The sequence below is a fragment of the Pelophylax lessonae genome (genome assembly GCF_965119305.1).
Source record: "Pelophylax lessonae genome assembly, chromosome: 3".
In the NCBI taxonomy this organism is placed as follows: Eukaryota; Metazoa; Chordata; class Amphibia; order Anura; family Ranidae; genus Pelophylax; species Pelophylax lessonae.
Genome location: NC_138770.1, coordinates 370,826,504 through 370,852,729, shown reverse-complemented (window position 1 = coordinate 370,852,729; position 26,226 = coordinate 370,826,504). Strand labels below are relative to the sequence as shown.

General features: G+C 44.9%; 1 protein-coding gene across 2 annotated transcripts in view; it reads left to right on the top strand.

The window, feature by feature from the left end:
• The window catches only part of MDN1 (midasin AAA ATPase 1), a 902,759-nt gene that overhangs the window by 282,740 nt on the left and 593,793 nt on the right, over positions 1 to 26,226 (top strand). For both annotated transcript variants that reach the window (XM_082250237.1, XM_082250236.1), the window contains exons 21-26: positions 1,137 to 1,284; positions 1,654 to 1,767; positions 3,893 to 4,044; positions 12,884 to 13,062; positions 23,492 to 23,700; positions 23,787 to 23,933. In XM_082250237.1, coding sequence (XP_082106363.1) covers positions 1,137 to 1,284; positions 1,654 to 1,767; positions 3,893 to 4,044; positions 12,884 to 13,062; positions 23,492 to 23,700; positions 23,787 to 23,933 — 949 coding nt within the window. The remainder of the gene's footprint in view (positions 1 to 1,136; positions 1,285 to 1,653; positions 1,768 to 3,892; positions 4,045 to 12,883; positions 13,063 to 23,491; positions 23,701 to 23,786; positions 23,934 to 26,226) is intronic.

Here is a 26,226-nt window from a genome sequence, read left to right as displayed (position 1 = left end):
TTCCCATCCAAAGGCTGGAATATTTAGGCCTGATGCTGGACATGGTCCAAGAGTGATCCTACCCCCAAGACAAATGCTTTGCTCTTTGAACTCCGGTGCGCACTCTGACAAACGCCTCAATTTTTAGTTCTGCTGGAGGGAAAGAAGGTAACATCCTTCAGGGCATTTTCTTTTACCCAATTTATTTCTCTGCTCCCCCAGCTTAATTTCCTGTTTACTTGTATTGTATGTTTCACTGTGGGAACACGTTAGGTGTTGCAGCAACTGTATGATATCACTTAGCCATTCAATGTGGTTGTTTTATCACTTTGTATTTACAAAACACTTTGCACACAGGTAGCGCAGGGGGTCATCTTTTTATTTATTTTTAGTGTTCTCAGTCACCCCTCTCTGCTCTGTTCCTGCAGTGCTCACTAAAGTCTCGGGCTGTGGAGAGGGTGGGAGTGGCTACCTTAGGGTCCGTACACCCAATCAAAAAAATTGTACTAAAATACTGCATATGAAACAATCGTACGATAATGTGATCGTTAGCATGTACTTTTTCGTCCTAAATTTTTCGAAGGGACAAATACGAAGACTTTTCTTGTACGATACCAGATCATACGATTTATTGTTTTAATCAGTACAGTTTTTTTTTATCCAAAAATACAATACTAATACACTACAACACATGACATCACTTCCAAATGTTTGTTCTTTCGTGCGAGAATTTTCGTACTTTAGTAACCCCCTTCATTATCGATCTGGAGACTGGCATGAAAAAAAGATGATCATTTGTCTGATTTCATTGTGTGTATCGGGCTTTGGACTCTATAACCCACTGAGAGGCTGAGCCAGCTGCCGGTCAGGCATTGGGGCTGTTTCCAACATTGTTGGAATCCCTGCAGAGCCTTGACTGGCTCTGTGATGTCAGCCGACTGAGCTTTAGCCCACTATAGGCTAAATCTGAAAACAGGAGTGCAGAACACACCTGTGATCCCCAGGAGGAGATGTATTACCCAGAAGCTTTGGCTGTACTTCTCCTTTACTATATGTAATATGGAGCATTTTTTTAGTGTTCGTCACCCTTTTTAGGTGGTAGCATTGGCTGTTAATGTTAAAATGCTAATATTATTTTTTTTTTTTTTCCCTTTAAGCTTTTACTTGGCAGTAAGAAAGAAGGCCAATGTGGAGCTTGTGGATGGTACAGGCCACAAACCTCATTATAGTTTACGAACTCTGTGCAGAGCTTTAAGATATGCAGCTTCAAATCCATGTAGCAACATCCAGCGTTCCTTATATGAGGTAAATATACTATTTGCTGTTATAGGTCTAATTCCGGTATACAACCCCGAAGGTGGGGCACTGTGTAAAGTCTACATAAAAACAGTGCAATGATTTGCAAATCTCAAATAACGCACAATAGTAAACCATGTCAAATGTTTAAACTGAGAAAATTTACTTTTATGAGATCCTTGTAGATGGGATCTGAAATCCTAGGTTGAACTTAACAGATCGAGCAGAGCCTGCCCGGTGTTTGCAAAAATCTGACTGGATCTGTGTAATCTATGTTCTCCTTGGTTGGGAATATTTAAACTTTATAATTGTAATCATTAGATTTTATAATCTATGTAATTGTATTTTTTGACTGTGTTCTTTTTTTTTTTCTTATAGGGATTTTGCCTCTCCTTCCTAACACAGCTTGACAGAGCATCTCATTCAACAGTCCAAGGCTTAATATGCCGGCATATTATACAGTCTAGTAACATTAAAAGCCTTCTGAAGCAGGTACTGTAATTTTATCATGGAATCTTAAAGTGGTATTAAACCCAAAATCAAACCTTTAAAATACTGCAGCTTACTAATTCTTAGATGTGATGGCTGTATTAGTTTCCTTTTTTAGGCTTCAAATTTTTATCTGGTGATCAAAACTGAGTTTGCCCCCAGAAAATTTAGCCAGCAGCTACACATACTGTAGCTGTTAACTTTTAATATTGGGACACTTGCCTGTCCTTGAATCCAGTGATGCCGGGACTCCAGCCAATGTGTTCTTCGGCTGTTGTGTGCTGCTACCACCATTGCAGGTAAGGGGACCCGGCAGTGAAACCTTGCGGCTTTACAGCCAGTTCCCTACTGCGCATGTACAAAACGCGCTACACGTGAATGGTGTGGCGGCAGGTGAAGGAGGAGGGTAGCCGGACTTGTGAGGTACTTCCCCATGGCAGAGTCCGCCAGAACCTGGCAAAAATAGGTACCCAACCCCCCCCCACCCCCCCCCCGGCAATCAGATAAGTGGAAGTTCCACTTTTGGGTTGAACTCCGCTTTAAGCCAGTAGGTCTGTTTTTCAGAAGCTCAAGCTTTATTCAGTTTACAAAGCTGAAACAAACCACTTAAAGGAGAAGTTAATCTTTGGGAACATGTTACATTTTCCACCCACTCCTGTAGGCGCTGCCTGCTCCACTGCTTCTAGTGACAGCAAGCGGGGGATCTTCTCCCCTCGCTTACTGTCCCTATTAAAAAAAAAAAAAAAAAAAGAGAGAGCTGCCATGCGGGGCTCTGCCTCCCTGGCCTTTTCATTCCTTGAGTTCTGGCGATGGGAAACTACAAGTACTTACATGCTTTGCGGCGGACGGCTTGTAGTTCTCAATAAACTACCATGGCTGTTGAGAGCTCTAGTAGTTTTGTCTCTCCCTTTCAGTATGTGCCTGCCTGTGCGAGGTACGACCAGACAGATGCACTGTGAAGTCTGCAGGAGTCCTGCATGGCACCCCCTATCTGCTGATTGCAGCTGCAATGCTGTCCAGACTCCTAGTAAAAAAAAAAAAAAAAAAAAAAAAACGCACATTTTTCTTTCCTGCAAAGAGACGTGTATTTTTTTAAAGGTTGAACTTCTCCTTTAAAGTGGAACTTTAGTCAGAAAAATAAGTCCTGTTTGACCACTTCAGGCTAACCCCTTTTGCAGGTATAGCTATGTAAAACATTAAAAATAAGGGCCTATGCTATTTAAAGTCTCATCCTGCTCTGGTTATGCTCAGTTGCTCTCTATTTTTGGCATTCTGTCAAAAATTAGAACCATTACAGTCAGATCTGACAGCCTAAGTTCTGGGCTTCAGCAAAATAGCAGCTACAGGCAAGAAGAAAAAGGAGCAATGCTGAAAGGAGTTTAGAGCATGCACTAATTTTGGTAGCATAAATATTAATGTGGTATGTACACTGCCTGGCCAAAAAAGTCACCACCTGGAATTAACCAAGCAACTAACTAAACTAAGCATGCAGTAACTATCCTATTGGATAGTTATTGCATGTGCCCAAAGAACAAGGTCAGCTGACTACCTGAGTATACTGAATGACCAGGTTATTTCATCGATCGATTTTTTTTCCTCCCTTATGGCACGGGAATATCTAAGATGACCAATCAAATTGTGAAAGAGTAGTTCAGGGACCATGAGACATTTTCACACATGGATTGGCCATAAAGTCCGGAACTTAACCCCTTTGAGAATTTTTGGGATGTGCTGGAGAAAGTTTAGCGCAAAGGTCTGACTCTACCATCAATACAAGATCTTGGTGAAAAATTAATGCAACACTGGACGGAAATCTTGTGACGTTGCAGAAGCTTATCGAAACAATGTCACAGCGAAGGCGTGCTGTAATCAAAGCCAACTAAATGACTGTGTGACCTTTTTTTTGGCCAGGCACTGTATGTTCCTTGTTAAAGAACATTATTATTTATCATGTTCTGGTTAAAGTTCTGCTTTAACACTGGCAGAGGTAATTAAAAAGGTAAACTTATTTTTTCCGAATTGATTTTGCATCCGGTTTCAGAATATTTTACGTTTGTGTTCACATGTGAATTTAATATTGCATATTGAGTGATCTTTTGAAAGTAGCTTTGAGTAATTTTGTTCACAGCCGCTCCCTGAGCCTCATGGAGGACGCTTTGTTCAGATAGAAGGCTACTGGATTCCTGTGGGGGATAAGAACCCAGCAATAGATGAAAGTTATATCCTAACACCCTCCGTAAAGCTTAATCTCCGAGATCTTGTTAGAGTCGTCTCTGCAGGGTATGTTAACAAGATGTGTGTTTTTTTTTTTTTTTTTTTTTTTTTTTTTTATAATCTGAAATATTGCTTATGGCATTCAACTTTAGATTTTACCCCAATCTTCTTAGTATGTCTGAAAATTGGTAAGGCTTATGGTGGTTTTAAGTGTTAATTTCGTCAACGAAAACCTTTTAGTCAAAATTTTTGTCAGCGGCCTCTTTACAGTGATGACTAAACAAAAAGTACACCAAGTCTTCGTCCACTGACGAAAACGATGACAAATCAATTCCTTTTAATGAAACAAAAATGTGAAGGAGGGATGTTTACCCTCGAACCTCTTGAGGGGCACCCTTGAAAAGTATTTTTAGTCTTGAGGCACCCCTGTCCAAGGCTCAGTTCACGTTACTGTTTGTCGCGGAACAAGCGCAAAACCGCGCTCGTTCCTGAAACAGACAAATGCTCTGCTGTTTAGGGATGCCAATAATTCTTAATAGTACACCACACATTAGAAAAAATTGGGTGCTTTTGGTGCGGCGTAATTTAAAAAAAAAAAAAAAAAAAGGGTCAGGGACGACTTTCACTGCATTTCTGTGGGTAGGGAATCCCATTGAAATTAGTTTGCTTCCCTACATGCAGCACGCAGTCATGCAGATGTGAACCAAGGGCTTGTTCACATGTCAGGTTGGAGGGGTGGTAAAACCCAATGCTTGAGCTGTTTTTACCACCCCCAACTCCTCCCCCTTTAGCTGCAGAATCAGCAGCTGAGGGTGTACACATGCTGTGGCTGCAGCTAGAGGTATACCCAGGGTAAATGGGGCTGCACTGCACCTACCCTGCAACTGTGTGCATTGCATGGTTGCGTTTAGTGAAGCTACATTTACAGGCTTAAAACAGGCAGTGAGAAGGCAACATATTGCTTCTTTACTGCCTGCCAAATGTCTCTGAAAAGCAATCCTGAGCATGGATTGCTTTTCAGAGGAGCAGAATTCTTTGCTGCTATTACAAACAAGCCCTAAAAAAAGCATTTCCAAAGGTACAGCAATAGGGGGGGTCAGGATTAAAGGAACATACATATACTCTCTCACACATGAACACACACGTATACACCCACACATATACAGACACACGTGTACACAAAAACAGGCACACGTGCACACAGACAGGCACATGTGCACACACATGTACACACAGACACATGTACAAACACATGTGAACACACACACATGTACAAACACGTGAACACATGCGCACGCACGCACACATGCATGCATATGGCACGTACACACACGTACACACACATGCGTACACGCATGTATACAGCCATTTTAAAATTTCTCATTCAGCAGGGTACTGCACTGTAGGGGGAAGCAGAGCGCACAGCACATTCCTTCCTCCCTTTCACTTTTGAAGCTGACGGAGCTCCCTCGCAGTGCCGATGTACAGTTTGGCAGTGGATCCAGGAATAGGGCTCAACTGACAGCCCTACTCTACCACTATTCCGCGGCACACCTCAATACTTCTGGCAGCACACCTGTGTGCCGCGGCACACTGGTTGAGAAAGGCTGGTCTAGAGGGTACTTTGTGATCTCTCAATTGCAAAAAATGTTGAGTCCTTTCCAAAAATCTCTAAGACATTTCTCTAAGAATTCTATTGGATTAGAACCCTCAGTCCTCACATTCTTCCTCCGCAATCTATTTTCCTTGTCCTCCATCTTAACCACTTATGGACCGGATTGTTTTCCCACTTAATGACCATGCCATTTGTTGCGATTCGACACTGCATTACTTTAACTGACAATTGTGTGGTCGTGCGACACTGTACCCAAATAAAATGAATGTCTTTTTTCCCCCCCACAATTAGCTTTTTTTTGGTGGTATTTGATCACCTCTGCGATTTTTTTTTTTTTTTTTTAATTTTTTTTCGTTTTGAACAAAAAAAGAGCGGCAATTCTGATAAAACAATTTTTTAAAATTTCTGCTATAAAACATTCCCAATAAAACAATCTAAAAATCAAATTTTTTTTCTTCATTTTAGGCCAATTTGTATTCTGTTACATATGTTTGGTTAAAAAAAAAAAAAAAAAAAATCCCAATAAGAGTATATGAATTGGTTTGCGCAAATGGTATCACAAATACAAACTAGTGGAAAGATTTGGGTTTATTTATTTTACTAGTAATGGTGGCAATCAGCGTTTTTTTTTTTTTCTCTATCGCTCATTGACAGACGTAGTCTTCTTGATTCTCAAGAGCTGGGTTATGTTGTCTCCGCAGGAGTAGGACTAGGCAGAAAGACAAAACGTTCTGGCTCCACCTTAGGGGCAGTCCCTGAGGGTATATCCTCCCTCTCTCTGCTACAGGGAATCAGTTTTTTTCTGTCTAGTCAGGAGTAAGGACCTAAGTTCCTTGCTGGGATCTTTTTGGTCCTGGCAAGATTTTTTCTTTAGAAAAAATATTTTTTTAGGTAGTTTTTTTCTCCAGTGTTTTTTCCTGGGAGATCTTCAAGCAAAAACGCCGGACTGGGCGACACTAGTGGTCACCCCAGCCGGCCTACGAGCGCGCGCAGACCATTGCATTGCGCTTGGTCGGCCGCGACACATTCAAGTAAGTATGCGGGGCCGGGCGACGGGCTGGATGCTGAGATCCAGTGGTCACCCCGGTTTCTGCCTACGAGCGCGTGCAGACCAGAGCTCCGCGCTGGGTCGGCCGCGACGGAGTCCCAGTGGAGGGACTGACCTTGCGAGTTAAAAGTCTCGCTTGGACGCCAGGAACCAGAGAGTCGAGGCGTCCGGAGTGGTCCACAACCCCCCACCCCGGTGGAGAGGGTATTGTGAAGAGAGGGTGCCTGTCGGTTCGGTATGGTGAGTAAACGTTCCCTTTTTTTCTTTCCTCGTTATGAGGCAGTATGAATTATGGGCCCCTCCATACATGGTCAGTATATATCTGACACTAAAAGTCCCCCTTGTAAATACAGTATGTGTTTGTGGGAAGTGGACTTGGTTTGAGAGCTAACACTCTACCCAGCAGACTGTAGCATTACAGCAGGCATAGGAGGTATAATCCTACCTTATTTGTAGTATATCTCCTGCAGATCAATAAATCGCCACTTAGCAGAGATGCAGGTGGATGTGCTGGGAAAAACGATTTCGGCGGTCCGCCGCCATTTTGCCGTAGACCAGGTGCATGTATGTCCTCAGGTCACGCCGGCCGCCATGTTTTTGGAGTCTAATGTCTCTTGTATGGGGGCGGCCATGTTTCATGAGCCCAGCTACCTCGTGGAGAGCTGGGAACGCCGGAAGGCGTACACAGGGGGCGGAGCCACGTCCTTCTACCCGGGAAAAAGCAACAGCTCCTTCCAGTCTGTAAAAGACAGACGCTGACTGCAGTTGGTTGGAAACTTCACTGCATCGGTTGGTGAGCCTTGGGGATCTCTCTCTCTCTCTGTGGGGATCGAGAAGCAGGTACTCTGAGGGGCGCTATTGCGCTAGGGGGAGACACATAAAAAAACTTTTTTTGTTTTTTCTGGCAAAGGTGTCCTGAATTAACATGGACCCTGCCACTCATGTATCTCCTCCGGATCCCCTCGAGGGGTCTGCAGGATCCTCCAGCACCCCATTGACGATTGAATCATTGTCAGCTATTATGGAAACTTTTGTGTCCCGGGTGGAAGTGGCTTGTCAGGGACAGGGCGCAAGAAAGCGACCCCCGCCTAACCCCTTATTATCTGAAACCTCGGATTCAGACTCTGAGCCTATTTCTGCAGTTGCAGGTACTTCATCTGGGATTGGTGTCTCGTGTACTGTCTCTTCAGACAGTGAGGAGGATGTTTCGGCATCAGCCATAGCCAGAGAGGAAGCGTTGGTAAACGCACTCATTGTATCTGTTCAAGAAACCTTAAGATTACAGGGTATTCCGTCGGAAATAGCTGAAACTGAAATCCCTTTTGGGACTAAAAAACGCATCAAAGTGGCGAAGGTTTTTCCATTGCCCAAATGTTTTGGCAATCCAATCGAAGAAGAATGGCGTCTGCCAAAACGCACTTCTGCTATTTCTAAACGCATTAACAGGCGTTATCCGTTTGAGGAAACCCTCATTAAGAAATGGACAGAACCACCTGTGGTGGATTCACCAATTGCTAGATTGAATAAAGCCACGGTTATTCCTCTAGAAGACGATCCGTCTTTTAAAGATCCAGTGGATCGCAAGATAGAAGCTATGTCTCGCACCATGTTTACCTTGATTGGATCAGCTTTCAGACCAATAATTGCTATTGGTCTGGTTTCGCAGGCTGTAACTGAATGGACCAAGTGGTTACGCCGGGACTCAGGCGGTATCAGATTTGTTGGAACAAATGATACAGGGGTTACAGTTTGTGTGTGATGCGGCATTAGACGCCACTCCATTATTGGCGCGAGCATCAGTCTCAGCGGTGGTTCTCAGGCGTACACTGTGGCTAAAAGGTTGGTTAGCCGACCAAGGTTCCAAAAAAGCATTAGCTAATATCCCCTTTTTAGGAGAGCGTCTTTTTGGAGCCAACTTAGATGAGATCATTAAGGATCTCACGGGTGGAAAGAGCACCTTTTCACCGCAAAATGTTAAACGTAAAGGAACTCGTCAAAAACGAGGGCCGCCTTTTGCTGCTCACAAAAGGTTTTTTCGTCCCGCGGGTGAAAAAATTAAGTCCTCCAAAGCTCCTTCAGGAGGCTTCAGGGGACGTTGGTCGGGCAAGCAAAAGCCCACCCCTTCCAGACCTGAAGATAAATCGTCCAAAGCCTGAAGGTGCGCCCCCACCCATAACTGGGGTGGGGGGACGTCTTCGCCGGTTCCCGGATCCATGGCTTTCCAGAATCCCGGACAAGTGGGTTTGCGAAGTCATAAGGTCAGGGTACAAGATCGAGTTTCGATCTCTCCCACCGGCGCAATTCTTCCCTTCCAATATTCGACTATCCCCGGATCGTTTAGAAGATCTGCGGAGAGCAGTCACGGATTTACTACAACAAGGAGTGGTAGTCCACGTTCCTTGGACAGAACGTTTTCAGGGGTTTTATTCAAACCTATTTACAATACCCAGGAAAGAGGGCAAAGTGCGTCCAATTCTGGACTTAAGGGCACTCAATTCTTTTGTCAACATAAGAAAATTCAGAATGGAGTCCATTCGCACAGTAGCAGCCTTCCTGCATCCAGGGGATGTCCTAGCGTCCATAGACATCAAGGACGCATATCTTCACATTCCCATTTTCGCAGGACATCAGCGGTTTCTACGCTTTTCCGTAGAAGAGAACCACTATCAGTTTGTGGCGTTACCTTTCGGTCTCGCCACGGCTCCTCGGGTCTTCACGAAGGTGTTGGCCCCAATGTTGGCACTACTGCGCCAAAGAGGCATATCGATTCTTGGTTACCTAGACGATCTTCTGCTTCATGCAGAGTCTCCTCAGACCTTGCTACAAAACATAGAAATTACTATAATTTCTTTACAGGAATTCGGGTGGCTGGTGAACCAGCAAAAGTCATTTCTGGTTCCCACCCAGAGGCTTGAATATCTGGGTCTAATTCTAGACACAGTCAGGACAAGAGTTTTTCTTCCGGTAGGGAAACTCCGGAAGATTCAGTTAGCAGTCCAGTTGTTACTATCCAACAGCTGGTCTTCTCTTCGAACTTGCATGAGGGTTCTGGGGTTGATGGTGGCTTCCTTCGAAGCAGTCCCATTTGCCCAGTCCCATACCCGAATTCTTCAGCAAGAGATTCTTCTAAGATGGAATCGGAATCCGGAATCCCTGGACAATCAGATCCGATTGAGCAAACAGACCAGAGAGTCTCTGGTCTGGTGGCTTCGGTCTCCGATGCTCAGCCAGGGAAAGTCATTTCTGCCAATATATTGGACGATAGTGACCACGGATGCCAGTCTATCCGGATGGGGAGGAATTCTCGGTCAGTTATCTGTCCAGGGACTTTGGTCCCTGGAAGAATCCAGGTGGCCGATAAATGTATTGGAACTGAGAGCGATCAGACTTTGTCTGATTCACTGGACCGAGCAGCTCCAGGGCAGCCCGGTTCGGATCCAGTCGGACAATGCCACGGCCGTGGCTTATGTCAATCACCAGGGGGGCACCAAGAGTGTCCGAGCGGCCAAAGAAGTGGCTTGCATTCTTCGCTGGGCGGAACGATTTGTTCCAGCTATCTCTGCGGTGTTCATTCCGGGGGTGGAGAATTGGCAGGCAGATTATCTCAGCCGTCAGACTCTGGATCAGGGGGAATGGTCCCTCCATCCAGAAGTTTTCCACCAGTTGTGCCTACGGTGGGGCACCCCGGATGTGGATCTGTTGGCATCCCGATTCAACAGGAAAGTACAGAGATTCGTGGCTCGCTCCCGCGATCCTCTAGCAGAGACCGCAGACGCACTGATCGCCCCGTGGGGGCAATACCAGCTAATGTATGCCTTCCCTCCTCTCGGGTTACTGCCAAGACTTCTTCGAAGGATAGAGGAGGAAGGAATTCCAGTAATTCTGGTAGCTCCGGACTGGCCTCGTCGAGCTTGGTACGCCGACGTGGTCAGACTGGTGGCGGACGTCCCGTGGAGACTTCCTCTCAGGGAGGACCTACTGTCTCAGGGACCGATCTTCCATCCTGCTTTACGATCGCTGGCTTTAACGGCCTGGCTATTGAGACCCAGGTGCTGAAGGACAAAGGTTTGTCAGCTTCAGTTATTCCTACTCTAGTTGAAGCAAGGAAAGCGACTTCCAGAAAGATTTATCATCGCACATGGAAGTCCTACATTGCATGGTGTGAACCTCTGGGGTTCCGTCCACGGTCTTATTCGGTTAGTCGAATATTAGCTTTTCTGCAACAAGGGGTTGAGCAGAAACTGGCCTTGAGTACTATCAAGGGTCAGGTCTCAGCATTAGCTATCTTCTTTCAGAAGCCTTTGGCTACTCATTCCTTGGTGCGGAATTTCATCCAGGGGGTGCGACATCTGGCTCCGCCAGTGCGCGCGCCGTTACCACCCTGGGATCTTAATTTAGTATTGTCGGTTCTCCAGAAACCTCCCTTTGAAGATATTAGGGAGATTCCTCTACCTACGTTGTCCCAGAAGGTGGCCTTCTTGGTGGCTATCACTTCTGCACGCAGGGTGTCAGAACTGGCTGCATTATCTTGTCGTTCCCCATATCTGGTGGTTCATAGAGATAAGGTGGTTCTTCGTCCGAATCCATCCTTCCTACCAAAAGTGGTTTCAGAATTTCATCTGAATGAAGAAATTGTATTACCTTCCCTGTGTCCTAAGCCCAGTCATCCTCGGGAGTTTGCTTTACACTCCTTGGATGTGGTCCGGGCGATCAGGGTATACTTAAATACGACAGACTCGTTTCGCAAGACGGATTCACTTTTTGTGATCCCGGATGGACCCAAAAAGGGGTTGCCTGCCTCTGCCGCGACCATTTCCAAATGGATCAGACAGACGGTGGTACAGGCTTATTCTATTAAGGGTCGAGAGCCCCCGTTCCCTGTTAAGGCGCACTCCACTCGGGCGCTTAGTGCGTCATGGGCCTTTCGCCATCAGGCGTCAGTGGTCCAGGTGTGCAAGGCGGCTACCTGGTCGTCGGTGCATACCTTTACAAAACATAAAGTTGATGTAATGGCATCATCTGATGCCGTGTTTGGCCGCAAGGTTTTGCAGGCCGCCATTTGAGGAGACCAGTGGTCTGCCTCGAGGGTTTTTTTCCGTTGGAAATTTTTCTTTTGAGTCTCATTCTTTGTTTATAATGAGCCTTTAAAACTTCTAGTTTGGCACCGGTTGGGCCTTCTAGATTGGATTTTGATTTTTGTCAATCCCACCCCTCATTTGTGGCACTGCTTCTGGATGTCCCAGCTCTTGAGAATCAAGACTACGTCTGTCAATGAGCGATAGAGAAAATCGGATTTTTGTAAGATCTTACCGTAAAATCCTTTTCTCTTAAGCTCATTGACAGACGTAGTACCCGCCCCTCTATCATTGAGTTTGGTTGGGTTAAATTCTCTGTTACTGCTTTAGAACAGAACTGATTCCCTGTAGCAGAGAGAGGGAGGATATACCCTCAGGGACTGCCCCTAAGGTGGAGCCAGAACATTTTGTCTTTCTGCCTAGTCCTACTCCTGCGGAGACAATATAACCCAGCTCTTGAGAATCAAGAAGACTACGTCTGTCAATGAGCTTAAGAGAAAAGGATTTTACGGTAAGATCTTACAAAAATCCGATTTTTCCCTAGTTTGTAGATGCGATATCTTTTACGCAAACCAATCAATATATACTTATTGGGTTTTTATTTTACCAAAAATGTGGCAGAAAACAAATTGACCTAAAGTGATAAACAAATTTGATATTTACATTTTTTTTATTGGGAATGTTGTATAGTAAAATGTAAAACATTGTTTTTTTGTTTTTTTTTTTTTCAGAATTGTCGCTCTTTTTTTATAGCGCAAAAACTAAAAATCGCACAGGTGATCAAATAACACCAAAAGAAATCTCTATTTGTGGGAAAACCTTCTGGTCCAGAAGTGGTTAAACTGGTCAGATATTTCAAATAAAGATTTACCTGTGGTGTTTGCTTGCAGGACTTTTCTGATATGGTTCTATTTCAGTCTGTGTACTTGTTGTCAAAGCACCAATTTCAGCTTGATCACCTCGGCATCCGAACACACCCCCAATGCTTCTCCTTAAATGTCCTGATTCTGCGTCCTTCCATGTTTTGCTAACCGTTGATAGACTACACATGTTGTATTGTGCACTGTAATAAGCCAAGATCAGACTTGAATTTACAAACTAGTTGGCAAGTGCTGCTTTTGTGTATGCTTGCATTAGGCCACATGTGACCACGTTTTATGTTTTAAGGAATCATCCGGTACTTCTGCAAGGAGAAACATCTGTTGGCAAAACTAGTTTGATTCGCTGGCTGGCTTGCGCTAGTGGGAATCATTGTGTGAGGATTAACAATCATGAACATACAGACATCCAGGAATATATTGGCTGCTATACATCCGATGCTTCGGGGAAACTTGTATTTCAGGAAGGTAAACATTGTCACGTTTTCAATGTAACATTAGAGATGCTTAAAATTCATGAATTAGTGAGGTTACAAATGATTTCTTTATTACAAAAACAGGTGATTTGATAAAATTTGTGTGAAATTATATCTAATCCTTTGCGGGGCAGGGATTCTTAGATTATTTATGCTGCCCTCTAGAGGAAAAATAAATTCTGGCAAAAAATAGTACTAACAAAAACAGCCAGCACAGGATAACCCTGCCCACTACACCATGCCTACGATTTTGCTAGTGTCAGGAGAGAACTATTTTTTTTTTTTTCCAGCTTTGTTTATTTGAAAGATTATGCTACAATCAACAGCTGCTGGAAGTCTTTCCAGTTAATGCTGGTAGATTCATAACCGATATGTTTAATCCTTAAGTCTGTCTAGTCAGCCAACTAGTGGATGTTTTCCTGCTTTATACTGGGAGTTGCTCTGTAACAACCTTGAATTTCTGATTTTTTTTTCCGATCAGCTACAGGTTTGATATGGAAATCCTAGAAAGCTTTCCAGAAAGCCATGTAGCTCAGGTTTCCAGTTTATCTACACTGGTCTTCTCTCTGCAGGAGTCCGCAGTGACTATCCACCTACAGTTGTAATAGCAGTCAAACGTCACTAACCTGATCAATCATTATTTACTAGTAGGGGTAGTAGAGTAATAGAAAACCAACAGAACCAACGGTCATGACATGCATGCTGCTGATTATGTATAATTGAATCATTAATTGAAAGGGACGTGTTCAAAATAGCCATGTGGACTTCAATTAGTGTGGTCATTCAGTGTGTGTCAAACAGGTGGCCCTTATTTAAGGACTAAAATCTCAAATGCTTTAAAATGGCAACCAAAAAAAAGGAAGAAAAAGGAAAACTACCCTTTGAATGGATGGAAGAATGGCCACAATGGCAGACTCAGCCAGTGATCAGCTCCAAGGTCATCAAAAAATGTATAACATTACCTGTAAGTATTGTAACAATTAGAAGACGCTTATGCGAAACCACGTTGTCGGCAAGAAGCCCCAGCAAAGTCCCATTATTTAAAAAAAGATGTCCTAAAGAAGTTAAAATTTGCCAAAAAACACATTCACTAGCCTAAAGAGAAATGTCTGATGAAAGCAAGATCGTTCTTTTTAGTTCTAGGGGCCATGGATAGTTTGTTAGATGACCCCCAAGTGCTGAATTTAAGCCACAGTACACCTTGAAAACAGTGAAGCATGGTGGCACAAGCATCTTGATATGGGGATGTTTCTCATACTATGGTGTTGGGTCCATTTATCGCATACCAGGGATCATGTATCAGTATGAATCCATCAAAATACTTGAGGTCATGTTGCCTTATGCTGAAGAGGAAATTTCCTTGAAATGGGTGTTTTAACAAGACAATGACCCCAAACACACTAGTAAGCTAGCAGCATATTTTTTTCCAGACCGACAAGAATAACTGTATGGAGTGGCCAGTCAAATCTCTGGACCTTAATCAAATAGAAAACTTGGTGACCTAAAAAAATGCTGTTTGAGGTAAAACCAAGAAATGCAGAGGAATTGTGGAATGTAGTGCAATTGTCTTAGGCTGCAATACCTGTTCACAGGTGCCAGACGTTGGTTAACTCCATGCAATACATATGTGAAGTAGTTATCAAACGGTTAGTAAATATTCAGTGATTCACAGGAAAGCTAAATCTTCAAGCATTTTTTAGTTTATACAGTAAATGTTTGTAAAGGAAAATGTAGACGCCGCTATTTATTTATTTTTTTTTGAAAAGCCTAATATGCCTTTTTCTTCACTTTCTGCAAAGTAATACATTTGAAACCCTTTTTTTCATGTTTTTGATTTAGAATAGACTGCAGTGTTCCCAATGCATTGCTTGTATGGAAATAAAGGCTATTTTAAGGATTTTGAGCTTTACTCACTTTGTTAAAGGCACTGCTATTTTAAACACAACTGTATGTTGCAGTTCAGAGGACGCCAATATTTACGTCAGGCCATTATGCCTGAGAATTCCTTATAGTATTAGTCCAGATCTGGGCAATTTTCTTGTTTCTGTCTCTACATACAGCTTACTGTTGGTACCTAGCAGGCTTGTGCTGAATTTAGGTTTCCTCTGAACACCCAAGATATGTAATGTATGTGCTTCTGTACCTGACCTGAAATTTTGTGTGGGAAGTTAATATCATTTTTTAACTTTTACTTTATGTAATTTGCAAGTTGGCCACACGAGGAAATGCTTCTTAGTTCTTCTTGGGCTATTCAAAAGAGAAATGTTTTTTTTTTTTTTTTTTTTTCCTCCTCCTCTCCTTAGCTGCAGTAATTGCCTAATTTCAAAAGGGAAATCCAGATTTTGGAGTCAACTTTTGCCCCAGGGGATTGGTGCCAGCCTCTTACACTGCAACACCTTTTTATGCAACGCTTTTTTGGGAGCGCGTTGGCATGCACGCCCATGTTAACACTGTAACACTTAGTCTGGTAACATATTGCAATGATTAGGTAGGCTGTTGAGTTAGATTTGACTCTACTGTGCATTTTCTGTTTAATGCAGGCTTTAACAAATCACATTTTTGTTGTCTGTCAAATTTTTGGAGACCTGTTGCTGCCATCAATTTCAGAGTTAACTTTCTCTTTCGTTCATTGATGGACACGGCTCCAGAATCTTCTTCACCTTTGGGTTATGCTGCCCCCTACAGGAGTAGGACACTAGGCAGGAAAAAGCTTCACCACGCCTATGGGGCAGTCCCAGGGTATATACTCCCAAACTCTGCTATAGGCATTTTTTTTCTGCCTAGTTAGGTGTAAGGACCTAGTTCCTTGCTAGGATCTCTGGTCCTAGTGTTCTTTTTCCCCTTTTTAAATGGAATTTTTTCCTCTTCTTTTCTGTTCTTGTGAGAACTACAATTAACTGCTGGACTGGGCGACGGACTGGATATTCTAGATCCATAGGGTCTCCCCAGTCCGGCCAGTGAGTGTGCGCAGACCTCAGCTCCGCGCTAGGTCAGCAGCGACATACCCCACTGGACGGGGGCTGTCCTACAAGTTAAACATCTCACAAAGGTGCATATGACCTGGTCCTAGCCTGAGTCGCAGTGTGCCTCTTGACTCGCAGCACCCCCATTCCGATGGCGCGTTGGTCTGCCCAGAGTGGTGCCATGGTGTAATAAGTAGTATTCCCCCCCCCCCTCTCCTCTGGTGGTCTTTTAGGGTGAACGTGGGCCCCTCCCTGGGACGGTAGGACCCCCGGGTTCCCTTCCCTTTCACCCAGCCCCTCTAAACGGTCACTGTGGGTCTTTTGGCCCCCATGCGTCAAAACCCCCCCCCCCCCCCTCCTCCCCGTGTGCGTTTGTGAGCTAGCTTTGCCACATGCTCCTAAGGGGGGTTGGCTGTAGTATCTGCTGGCTGAGATGCTGATGCTGACCGGGTTTTTCCTGGTGTGCAACGGGGCATTGAGCAGGGTTCCATTCCATTTTGGGGGTTGTTGACTAGGACAGTGATGTCCTTGAGACTTTTCAGCGGTTGTTGGGCTTGGGGAGTGGATGTTTTACCATCCGCGGGTACCCACCTTGCGCGGGCGGATCTGGCCTAAAGTTTAGGCCACTGCTTTGTGCCCTACTCGGGGGGGGGGGGGGGGGGGGGGACTGTGTGAGGTGGCCCCTGTGAGAAAGGCTGGAGCCAATGCCTCCCCTGTGGGTATCTGCCTACCCCCCCCCCGCTGCCTTGGGTGCTCAGATGAGCTGGGGTTCGTCCTGGCATAGGGGCGCCCTCAAAATTTAGGCCGCTACTTGCGGCCTACAAGGCAATGTGGTCGATTTGGGCGCTGCCATTGGGGGGCGGCCTCAGTGGGTCTAGCTGAGGCCCCCAACTGCCCCCTTTGGGCATCTGCCGAACTAAGGATGCGTGCTATTTGGGGCTTGGCCCCCACAAAAATTTAGGCCGTGGCTTGTAGCCTGCTGGGCCATATGGTTAGCTTGGCACCTCCCTTGAACTGGGTGGTGCTGTGGGGGCGCTTAATTTTTAGTGACAAACCTGCCGCCATTGTGTGAGCGGTGGTACCCTAACTGCGCTTTCCCATCACGGCGGCCCACCTTTAAAGGGGGGTTATGTTCTATTGGGTCCTCTATGGTGAGCTCTTAAGGCGACCCCACTTGTCTTTTGCATGATCTCATAGGTGGTCCATTTGTGGACCCTTGGCTGGCGTCCTCTTCCAGAATCAGTTGGCGGTCTCCCCTGATTATGTTTCAGGGTGAGCTTAGTATGTAGTAACCCTACTGGGTCTGCGTCCACGCATTTCAAGTGCTCTGATAGTGAGGATGATTCCTCTGCTACTGCAGCCGCGTATGAAACGGTGCTTGTGGATGCACTAATTGTATTGGTGTGGCAACTTTAAAAATGGAGGATGCTGCTGTGTCGGAGGCGCTGGTCCCCCTTGGTACCCGCAGCTCCCAAAGCGGCAAAGGTATTCCCTTTTCCCGCATTTTGACGAAATTGTTGCGAGTCACTGACCTAAATGCAATAGGTCGATGCCCTAAGCGTTTTCGTTGGACAGTATCCCTTTGAAGAGTCCCTGTTAAAGTGGACAGTCCCACCTGTGGTGGATTCTCAGGTTCCAGGCTGAATAAATCCACTCTAATGCGGTGGAGTTGTCTCTGGCTTTTAAAGACCCCTTTGATAGGAGAGCCGAGACTTTGGTCCGCCACGTGTACTGTAGCTGGTTCGGTCCTTAGGCCGCTGTTCACAATAGCATTGATGTCCCAAACTTGAACGGAGTAGGCAAAGCTTTTGTGCCAGGATCTGGAGGGGGGGGGGGCAGCTTCCCCCTACACTTGCTGAGGTGGCAGACAAGTTGGTCCAGGGGTTTCAGTTTCTGTGATGCCTCTCTGGATGGGGCTTCCTTAGTTTCTAGGCTGTCCGTGACAGCAGTGGTCCTTCAGTGCATGATATGGCTGAAATGCTGGTATGCCGACCAGCTAGAAGGCCTCATCTTTTCTCTCCTTTGTGAGGAATCGCCTGTTTGGATCATTCCTGGATTATTTCATTAAGGGTCTTACAGGGGGGGGGGGGGGGTACTATTCTTCCACTGGAGATTCGTCTTAGACGTAGGCCTTTTTTTCTTTTTCTTGGTTTGTATGCGGCCTTTTCGTCTCTCACGATCTCAAGACAAAGGATCGAAATCTGTCAGGACCTCCTCCAGAGGTTTCAAGTGGACCTGGTCTGGAAGGCCAAGAGCCGGTTTTACCAGACCTGCAGACAAGCACTCTTCTGCCTGAAGGGGCGCCCTCACCTGTATCTGAGGTGGGGGGACGTCTTTGCTTCTTTCCGGACCCATGGACCTCCCTGATTCAAGACGGATGTCCACCAGCTGATTCGGTCCGGCTACAAGATCGAGTTTTGGTCTTTTCCTCCAGTGAGGGTCTTCGAACCTGTGTTTGTTCCCAGACTGCCTGTGGGTTCTCTTTGGGGCGGTGCAAGACTTTCTACTACAAGGGGCTAATGTTCCGGTTCCAAAATCGGAACTTTTTCTAGGTTTCTAGTCAAAACTATTTACGGTTTCCAGGAAGTAAGGCAAGGTATGTCCAATTCTCGACCTGAAGGCTTTGAACAGCTTTGTGTGGGTACAGAAGTTCTGAATGGAGTCCATTTGTGTGGTAGTGGCATCCCCACATCAAAGGACGTTTTCTCTCATATTGAAATGTCAGTCATCAGCGTTTCCTCTGCTTTGCCGTGGGCATTATCTATTCATGGCATTACTCTTTGGTCTCGCCTTAGCTCCTCTGTTATTCACTAAAGTATTGGCATTGTAGCTGCAGCGGGTGATTGCGGTACTGGGTACCTGGACGCTCTTTTGTGAGTAGATTCTCCAACTGCTCTAAAGGACAACCTGGAAATTACTTTGCGGACTCTGCAGGAGTTTGGTTGGAACTTGAACTTCCAAAAATCTGCTCTGGTTCTGTCCACCAAGTTTGACTATCTGGGTCTGGCTCTAGACTCTGCTTCAGCCAGGGTGTTTCTTCCAGGGGAATAAACTCCAAAATCTGCAGGATGCGATTTGGCTCCTGTTGTCCAGCAGTCTGTCATCTTTCAGGACTTGCATGTGCTGTGCTTGATGGTGTCTACTTTTTGGGGCAGTTCTGTTTGCACAGTTCCACTCGAGACCTCCGCAAAGAGAGATTCTTGCTAAGTGGGACAAGAATCCACTGTCTCTAGACAATCTGATCCTGTTGAGCCGGGATACGAGTGGGTCCCTGATATGGTGGCTTCTCTCTCCGGTGCATCAACAGGGCAAATCCTACCTTCCCCTCTATTAGACAGTGGTCTCCACAGTTGCCAGCCTGTCTGGGTGTGGAGGCGTTTTGGGCACGGATGTGCTCAAGGGGGTCTGGGAGGTAGCCGGCATTCTAAGGTTCAGCTGTTTTCTCTGGTGGGGAACTCCAGAGGTGTGCATGTGTGCCTCTCATCTCAACAGGAAGGTACAGAGAATTGTTGCAAGGTCTCGGGATCCTCTTGGTGATGCCACAAATGTACTTGTGGCTCCTTGGGGCCAGTATCCTCTGATATATACACTTTTCCCCCGCTAAAACTTCTGCCGAGTCCTATGCGAAGTATCAAGGCAGAAGGAATCCGGTCATCCTAGTGGCTCCAGACTGGCCTCGCTGGTCTTGATATGTTGATCTGGTACAGCTTGTTGCTGATGCCCCTTGGAGATCTCTTCTTAGAGAATATCTATTGGCTCAAGGGCCAATCTTCCATCCTGCTTTAGAGTCGCAGACTTAACAGCTTGGCTGTTGAAAGTCAGGCGCTGAAGGATAGGGGGTTGTCTGAATCGGTGATTCCCACGCTGTTAAAGGCTAGAAAATCTACCTCTAAGAAGATTTACTATCGCGCCTGTAAGACCTACATTGCATGGTGAGTCTCTTGGGGGCTCATCCCCATTGTGGCTCGGATTTTGTCATTCCTCCAACGAGGTGTTGAGCAGCTGGTAATCATTAAAAGTGCTGCGCAGTAAGTGCTATTCTAATTAAAATTATCCAGTGATAAATTCCTTCATAAGATCTATAAAAACAAACATAATAAATCATCATAAACAATAAAAATGAAGTGATAGCGTTACAATAAAAATAAATAGTGAATGATTATAAAAATTGATGAGAAGGGGATATATGATCCCAATCGCCAATGCTGTGAAATTAGTTAAAACAATATGATAGTCCCACCAACGGGTGGGTTCTCACCTCATTGAATCTGTTCTCGCAATTAAGCTTGGTCTAAAAGCTGGTATACCCTCACAGGGTAATGGTGGATGGTTTCCTTTATTCCTCTTTTTTTTTTTTTTCAAACTAGTTTTACCATGGTTTTAGGTTTCTCCCCATATGTGAGAGAGTTGCTGAAACTATATAACACTGGGAGCTTGGATTAAAAGAGGAATAAAGGAAACCCTCCACCATTACCCTGTGAGGGTATACCAGCTTTTTTAGACCAAATCTTAATTGTGATGTCACATTCAATAAGGTGAGAACCCACACATTGGGGGGGTCACAAGAGTGGAGGTGACACATCTGACAAGCTATCATATTGTTTCAACTGTTTTCACAGCACTGGTGATTTTGATCATTTATCTCCTCATCAAATTTTATAATCCTTTACTATTTTTATTGATATTGCTATCACTTTTTTTGTTTTTTTTTTTTGTTTGATTTATTATGTGTGTGTTTATATATCTTATGAATTTATTTGTCACTAGATATTTTAATTAGTATAGCACTTAATGCGCAGCACCTTTTAATGATTACCATTTGTTTTTCACACTAATTGATTGATCCTGTGAGCTACTATGTCTTAATACTGCAGCCTGCACTAATCACTCCCCACTCTTGTATACACGAGGTGTTGAGCAGCGCCTGGCCTTGGGTACCGTCAAGGGGCAGGTTTTCAGCCTTGGTGGTCTTTTACTGTCCTTTGGCTATGCATTCTTTGGTTCGCACCTTTATTTAGGGGGTTCGCCACTTTGCTCCCCGGTACCGTCTTCGTTGCATCCATAGGATCTCAATTTGGTGCTGCCAGTTCTCAAATAACCGCCTTTCAAAAATATTTGCGAGCTTCCTCTGCTTGCATTGTCCCAGAAGGTAGCCTTCTTGGTGGCTATTACTTCTGCACGCAGGGTGTCTGAGCTGGCAGTGTTGTCTTACCTTACCTGGTGGCTCACAGAGAAAGTGGTGCTTCGCCCTTGTCATTCTTTCCTTCCTAAGGTTTCTCGTTTCCATATGGATGAAGACATTGTGTTGCCTTCCCTGTGTTCTAAGCCTAAACATCCTTGGGAGATTGCCTTGCTCTCGCTGCATGTGGGTCGGGCACTCAGGGTGTACCTTGCGGCAACCGAGTTGTTTAGGAAACCAGCCTTACGGTTTGTCCTTACGGATGGACCTCACAAAAGGGTTGGTCGCGTCAGCCGCCACCATTTTCCAGTTGGACAAGACAGACGATGTTGCAGGCCTATTCCATCAAGGGTCAGGTTCCTCCGTTCCTTGTTAAGGCGCTTACTACACGGCTGCTTAGTGCCTCTTGGGCTTTCTGCCATCAGGCATCAGTGATACAGGTTTGCAAGGCGGCCACCTGGTCGTCTGTGCACACTTTCACAAAATTTTATAAAGTGGATGTACTGCAATCGGCAGATGGTGCTTTTGGCCACAAGGTTTTGCAGGCCACTGTTTGAGAGGACGGATGGTTAAGATTCTGTAGCTGTGTCCGTCAATGAACATCAGAGTATAGGCTCTTATGGTAAGACAAAAATCCAATTTTGTTTTTTTAAAATGGTACATTACATTTTCTCAATTTAAACATTGTTTTCTATTGTTAATAAAATATGGGTTTATGAGCTTTGCTAATCATTGCATTCTGTTTTTATGTAATTTTAGTGTCCCATTTTTTTTTTTTTTTTTTTGGAATTGGTGTTTTAATAGAAATGCAATACAAAATGTGCATCCGTGTGTGTGTGTATATGTACACTTTTTTTTTCTTCCTTTTTTGTAAGTGTTTACATGATCTCTTTGCATAAGGGGCTTGGAGCGAAGGGTGGAGACTGCAGGGGGGTGGGTGGCGCACATGTCAGCCCAAGCCTTACCAATGAAGTACAGGCAGGCTGTGCTTTGAAGTAGAAGGCAAAGAAGAAAACTGGCCATACTGGGATGGATTTACTTTTATTTCCTGGTGTGGTCAGTTTGTAATGGTAAAGCACAGGGGGCTGACAGGATCACCAGGTATTTCACACAAAGGAGGCTATGCAAAAAACTATTTTCTTTTTAATACGAATACATAGAACAGTACATCCTAGTTCAGAGGAGCTAGTCCTAGTATTAGCACTGCTGTGCTCTTGTGGCGTGCCCTATTGTGGGATACTTGCACAGCTTCCTTTTTGGAGGAAAAGTTTGCGTGGGCTTTGTCTAACATATCATGGCATGGTAGCTCAGGAGTCTGGATTTGGAAACCAAGAAAAAGACCTTCCTCCTTGCTTGCTTTAAGAAAAGATCCCCTATGACAGATGCCAGCCTATTGTGTTGGGTGAAGTCCTAGGCACACTGTGGGTGCAAGTGACTTGGTTGTCTCGTTTCTTGATGAACATGCAGGAGCTTCAGATAATATGGATATCTCTGCGCAGCATTGGATCATCCTACTGGAAGGTCATCAGATCTGGATTCAGGCAAACAACGCTGATGGTGTACATGAATCATCAGGGAGGAACCAGAAGTCTTGCTTCCGCAAGGGGTTTATTGCTTTCTGCCCTGGGTAAAACTAAATGTTCCAGCCATATACATCAGGCAAGGACAATAGGCAGGCAGACTTCCTCAGCAACATCTGGACCCAAAGCAGTGGTCCCTACTCTCAGAGGTGTTCCAGGACTTGTGTTATGGATGGAGGACTATTGATTTTGACCTCCAAGAAGCTGGACTGGTTTATCTTCAAGTACCGGTATCCTCAAAGCGAAAGTATTGGATGCTGTCATGACTGAGATCTGTACATCCTGATCTGTCTTTTCTCCCCTGCTTTGCAAGGTTGAAATGGTGATCATTTTTGCTCTGGAATTATCCAAGTGCATGTGGTTTGCTGACTTTTTGCAGCTCAGACTGAGGTAATAGAGCAGGAAACCTTTCGGAGGTTGAGATCTATCTGGACAACAATGGAGGAAATCAAAGATCCTCGGGTAAGGGGCAACAGTGTAAATGCCTGTGCCCCACAAAGGAGAAAAAAAAGCATAGGATTTTTGTACTCAGATTTTGTTCGTTTTTTTTTTTTTCTTTTTGCTGGTAGTGTGCGGAGTTTATCCCATGCCAAGCTTTCTTTTGTTGTTTGCCAGTGTCCACACATGTATACAGACACCCTGCTAATAGTAAATATCTCCATGGTTTGCAGCATTACTTTCCTAATTTCTTTGTTTTAGGTGTTTTAATTGATGCAATGAGAAAAGGTTACTGGATCATACTGGATGAACTGAATTTGGCTCCAACAGATGTACTTGAAGCTCTCAACAGATTGCTAGATGACAACCGAGAACTGTTCATTACAGAAACACAGGAAGTGGTTAAAGCACATCCACGTTTTATGCTTTTTGCCACACAGAATCCACCAGGCATTTATGGGGGAAGAAAGGTTTGTTATTTACTTGAACATATGTAGTGTGCTTTTTTTTTTTTAATGGAGAACATAATTTTTAATTCTTTTTTATAATTTAACAGGTGTTATCTAGGGCTTTTCGTAACCGATTTGTGGAACTACATTATGATGAGCTTCCAAGTGCAGACCTGGAAACAATTTTGCATAAGCGCTGCAACCTGCCACCATCTTATTGTAATAAACTTGTTACAGTTATGCTGGAGTTGCAGGTAATTATTTATATTTCATATGGATCATGATTGTTTCAAAATAATTTTCTAAACACTAGTTAGTTTACCTGCTTGCCGACTGACTGTATAACTTAAATATACAGCGTCAAGGCGGATCTACTGCACTAGATAATGTACCTAGTACCTACTCCAGTGCTTTTGGTTTGGGAGCACACAGGCTTGATGTCTGCTGGCACCCGCTGATTGTTCGTTATGCAGGCAGAATGGCAGTCTGCCTATGTAGACAAGACAGATTGGTGTTCTCTCAGTAGGGAAGGCCTTGATCCGGTATTCCTGCAAACCTATGCCTTCCCCTAGTAAAAGCAACTCCCACAGTTAAGTAAAACACTAGCTAGGCACATATTTTTGATCGCCCCTGATTAACTGCTTCTCAGCCAGTGTCGTTAGTACAATGACAGTGCATATTTTAGCACTGATCAGTGTATTAGTGTCACTGGTCCCCAAGAAGTGTAAGTGTCCCGACTGTCCGCCACAGTATCCCAGTCCTGCTATATAAGTCGCTGATCTCCGCTATTGTATTAAATAAATACATTTTAAAAAAATCCCATAGCTTGTAGGCGCTGTAACTTTTGTGCAAACCAATCAATATATGCTTATTTGGGATTTTTCTTTTTACCAAAAATATGTAGCAGAATACTTATTGGCCTAAATTGATGAAGACATTTTGATTTTTTTTTTTGGATGTGTTTTATAGCAGAGTAAAAACTTTTTGTTTTTTTCAAAATTGTTGGTCTTTTGTTTATAGCGCAAGACATAAAAACTCAGAGGTGATCAGATACCACTAAAAGAAAGCTCTATTTCTGGAGGAAAAAATACCTTTTTTTCTTTTTTTTTTTGGGTACAGCGTCGCACGACTGCACAATTGTCAGTTAAAGTAAGGCAGTGCCGTATCGCAAAAAATCGCTTGGTCCTGAATCATGAAGGGGGGTAAATCATCCGGAGGTCAAGTGGATAAATAGTAATTCCTTTTGTTGAGAAAGTTACCCTTTTGCTTATCTATGTACATTGCAAGGATCTTAAACTTTGTTGCAGAATCTTATCTTTTGGTATGTTGAAGAAATGGTTGGTTGTGCGTCTGTTGAAAGGGAATTTGAAAGCGATTTTTAAATTTAATAATGGGCCACTGCTTTTGCAATTTTCTAATGAGGAAAGTGGCAGTGTTTGCATCCCTTCAAATGTGATTTTTTTTACTTAGAGTATCTCACCAAAAATTAAATTTCTTGTTCGTTCATTGGACACAGCCCCTGATCTTCTTAACCATTGGGTTATACTACCCCCTTGACCCCCTTGTAGGACACAAGGCAGAAAGTCTGGCTACGCCTATGGGCAGTCCTAGGAGGTATACTCCCTCTGTGCTATAGGTTTATTCTTTTTTTTTTCTGCCTAGTCTGGACTAAGGACCTAGTTCCTTGCTGGGAACTGTGTTCCTGGCATGAGATCTACAATCAACTGCTGGACTGGGTGACAGGCTGGATAATGTAGATCCAGTGGTCACCCCAGTCTGGCCAGCGAGAGTGCGCAGATCTCAGCCCCGCGCTAGGTCAGCCACGGCATAGCCCCATCGTACGGGGGCTGGACTGTGAGTTAAACGCCTTTGCGATGTCGCTGCATTCCTCCTGGCCTTCAGCCCCCCATTTCGATGGAGAGGAGGTTCTGTCTGGAGCGGGGCCCGCCTGGTTCCTGGTCTGGTGACAGTACACCCACCCTCCCCCTGGAGGGTTTTGGGGTGGACGTGGGCTTCTCCATGGGAGGTTTTGACCCCTAGGTTTCCCTCCTTTCTGTTAGGCACCCCCCTCATCGGTCTGGTGGTCCCTGTGGGCTTTATCGCGCCCCCCTTCCTTTAATGATGCTGGGGCTGTGTGGGGTGGCCTGGTCCAACGCCTGCGTTGGGGGCTGGATGATCCTGTGCTGGCGATTCGGGGGGGGGGGGCAGTGACCAGAGTGATCGGCTATGTGGGGGGGGCGCTGTTCCTGGTGGGGGCACCTGCCAGGGTCCCCCTTCCTGCCTCATCCCATTTTCTGAGGCCTGAGAGCCTCGTGTGGGGGGGGGGGGGCGCTATTTTGCTGTAGCCTGTGCGCTCAATGTACAGCGGCCATATTTGTGTAGTCCGGCAGCCATTTTGCAGAGGTTTTTCATAAAAAATGTCAGCCGTGACAGTGGAGCCCTGTGGGTGGCAATTTTGGTCGGTGCCCCTCATCCCCTGGTGCTGACTCCTTTCACTTCCTGATGGCTACACGTAGAGTGCAGATTATCCTGATAGCTGCATGTGCC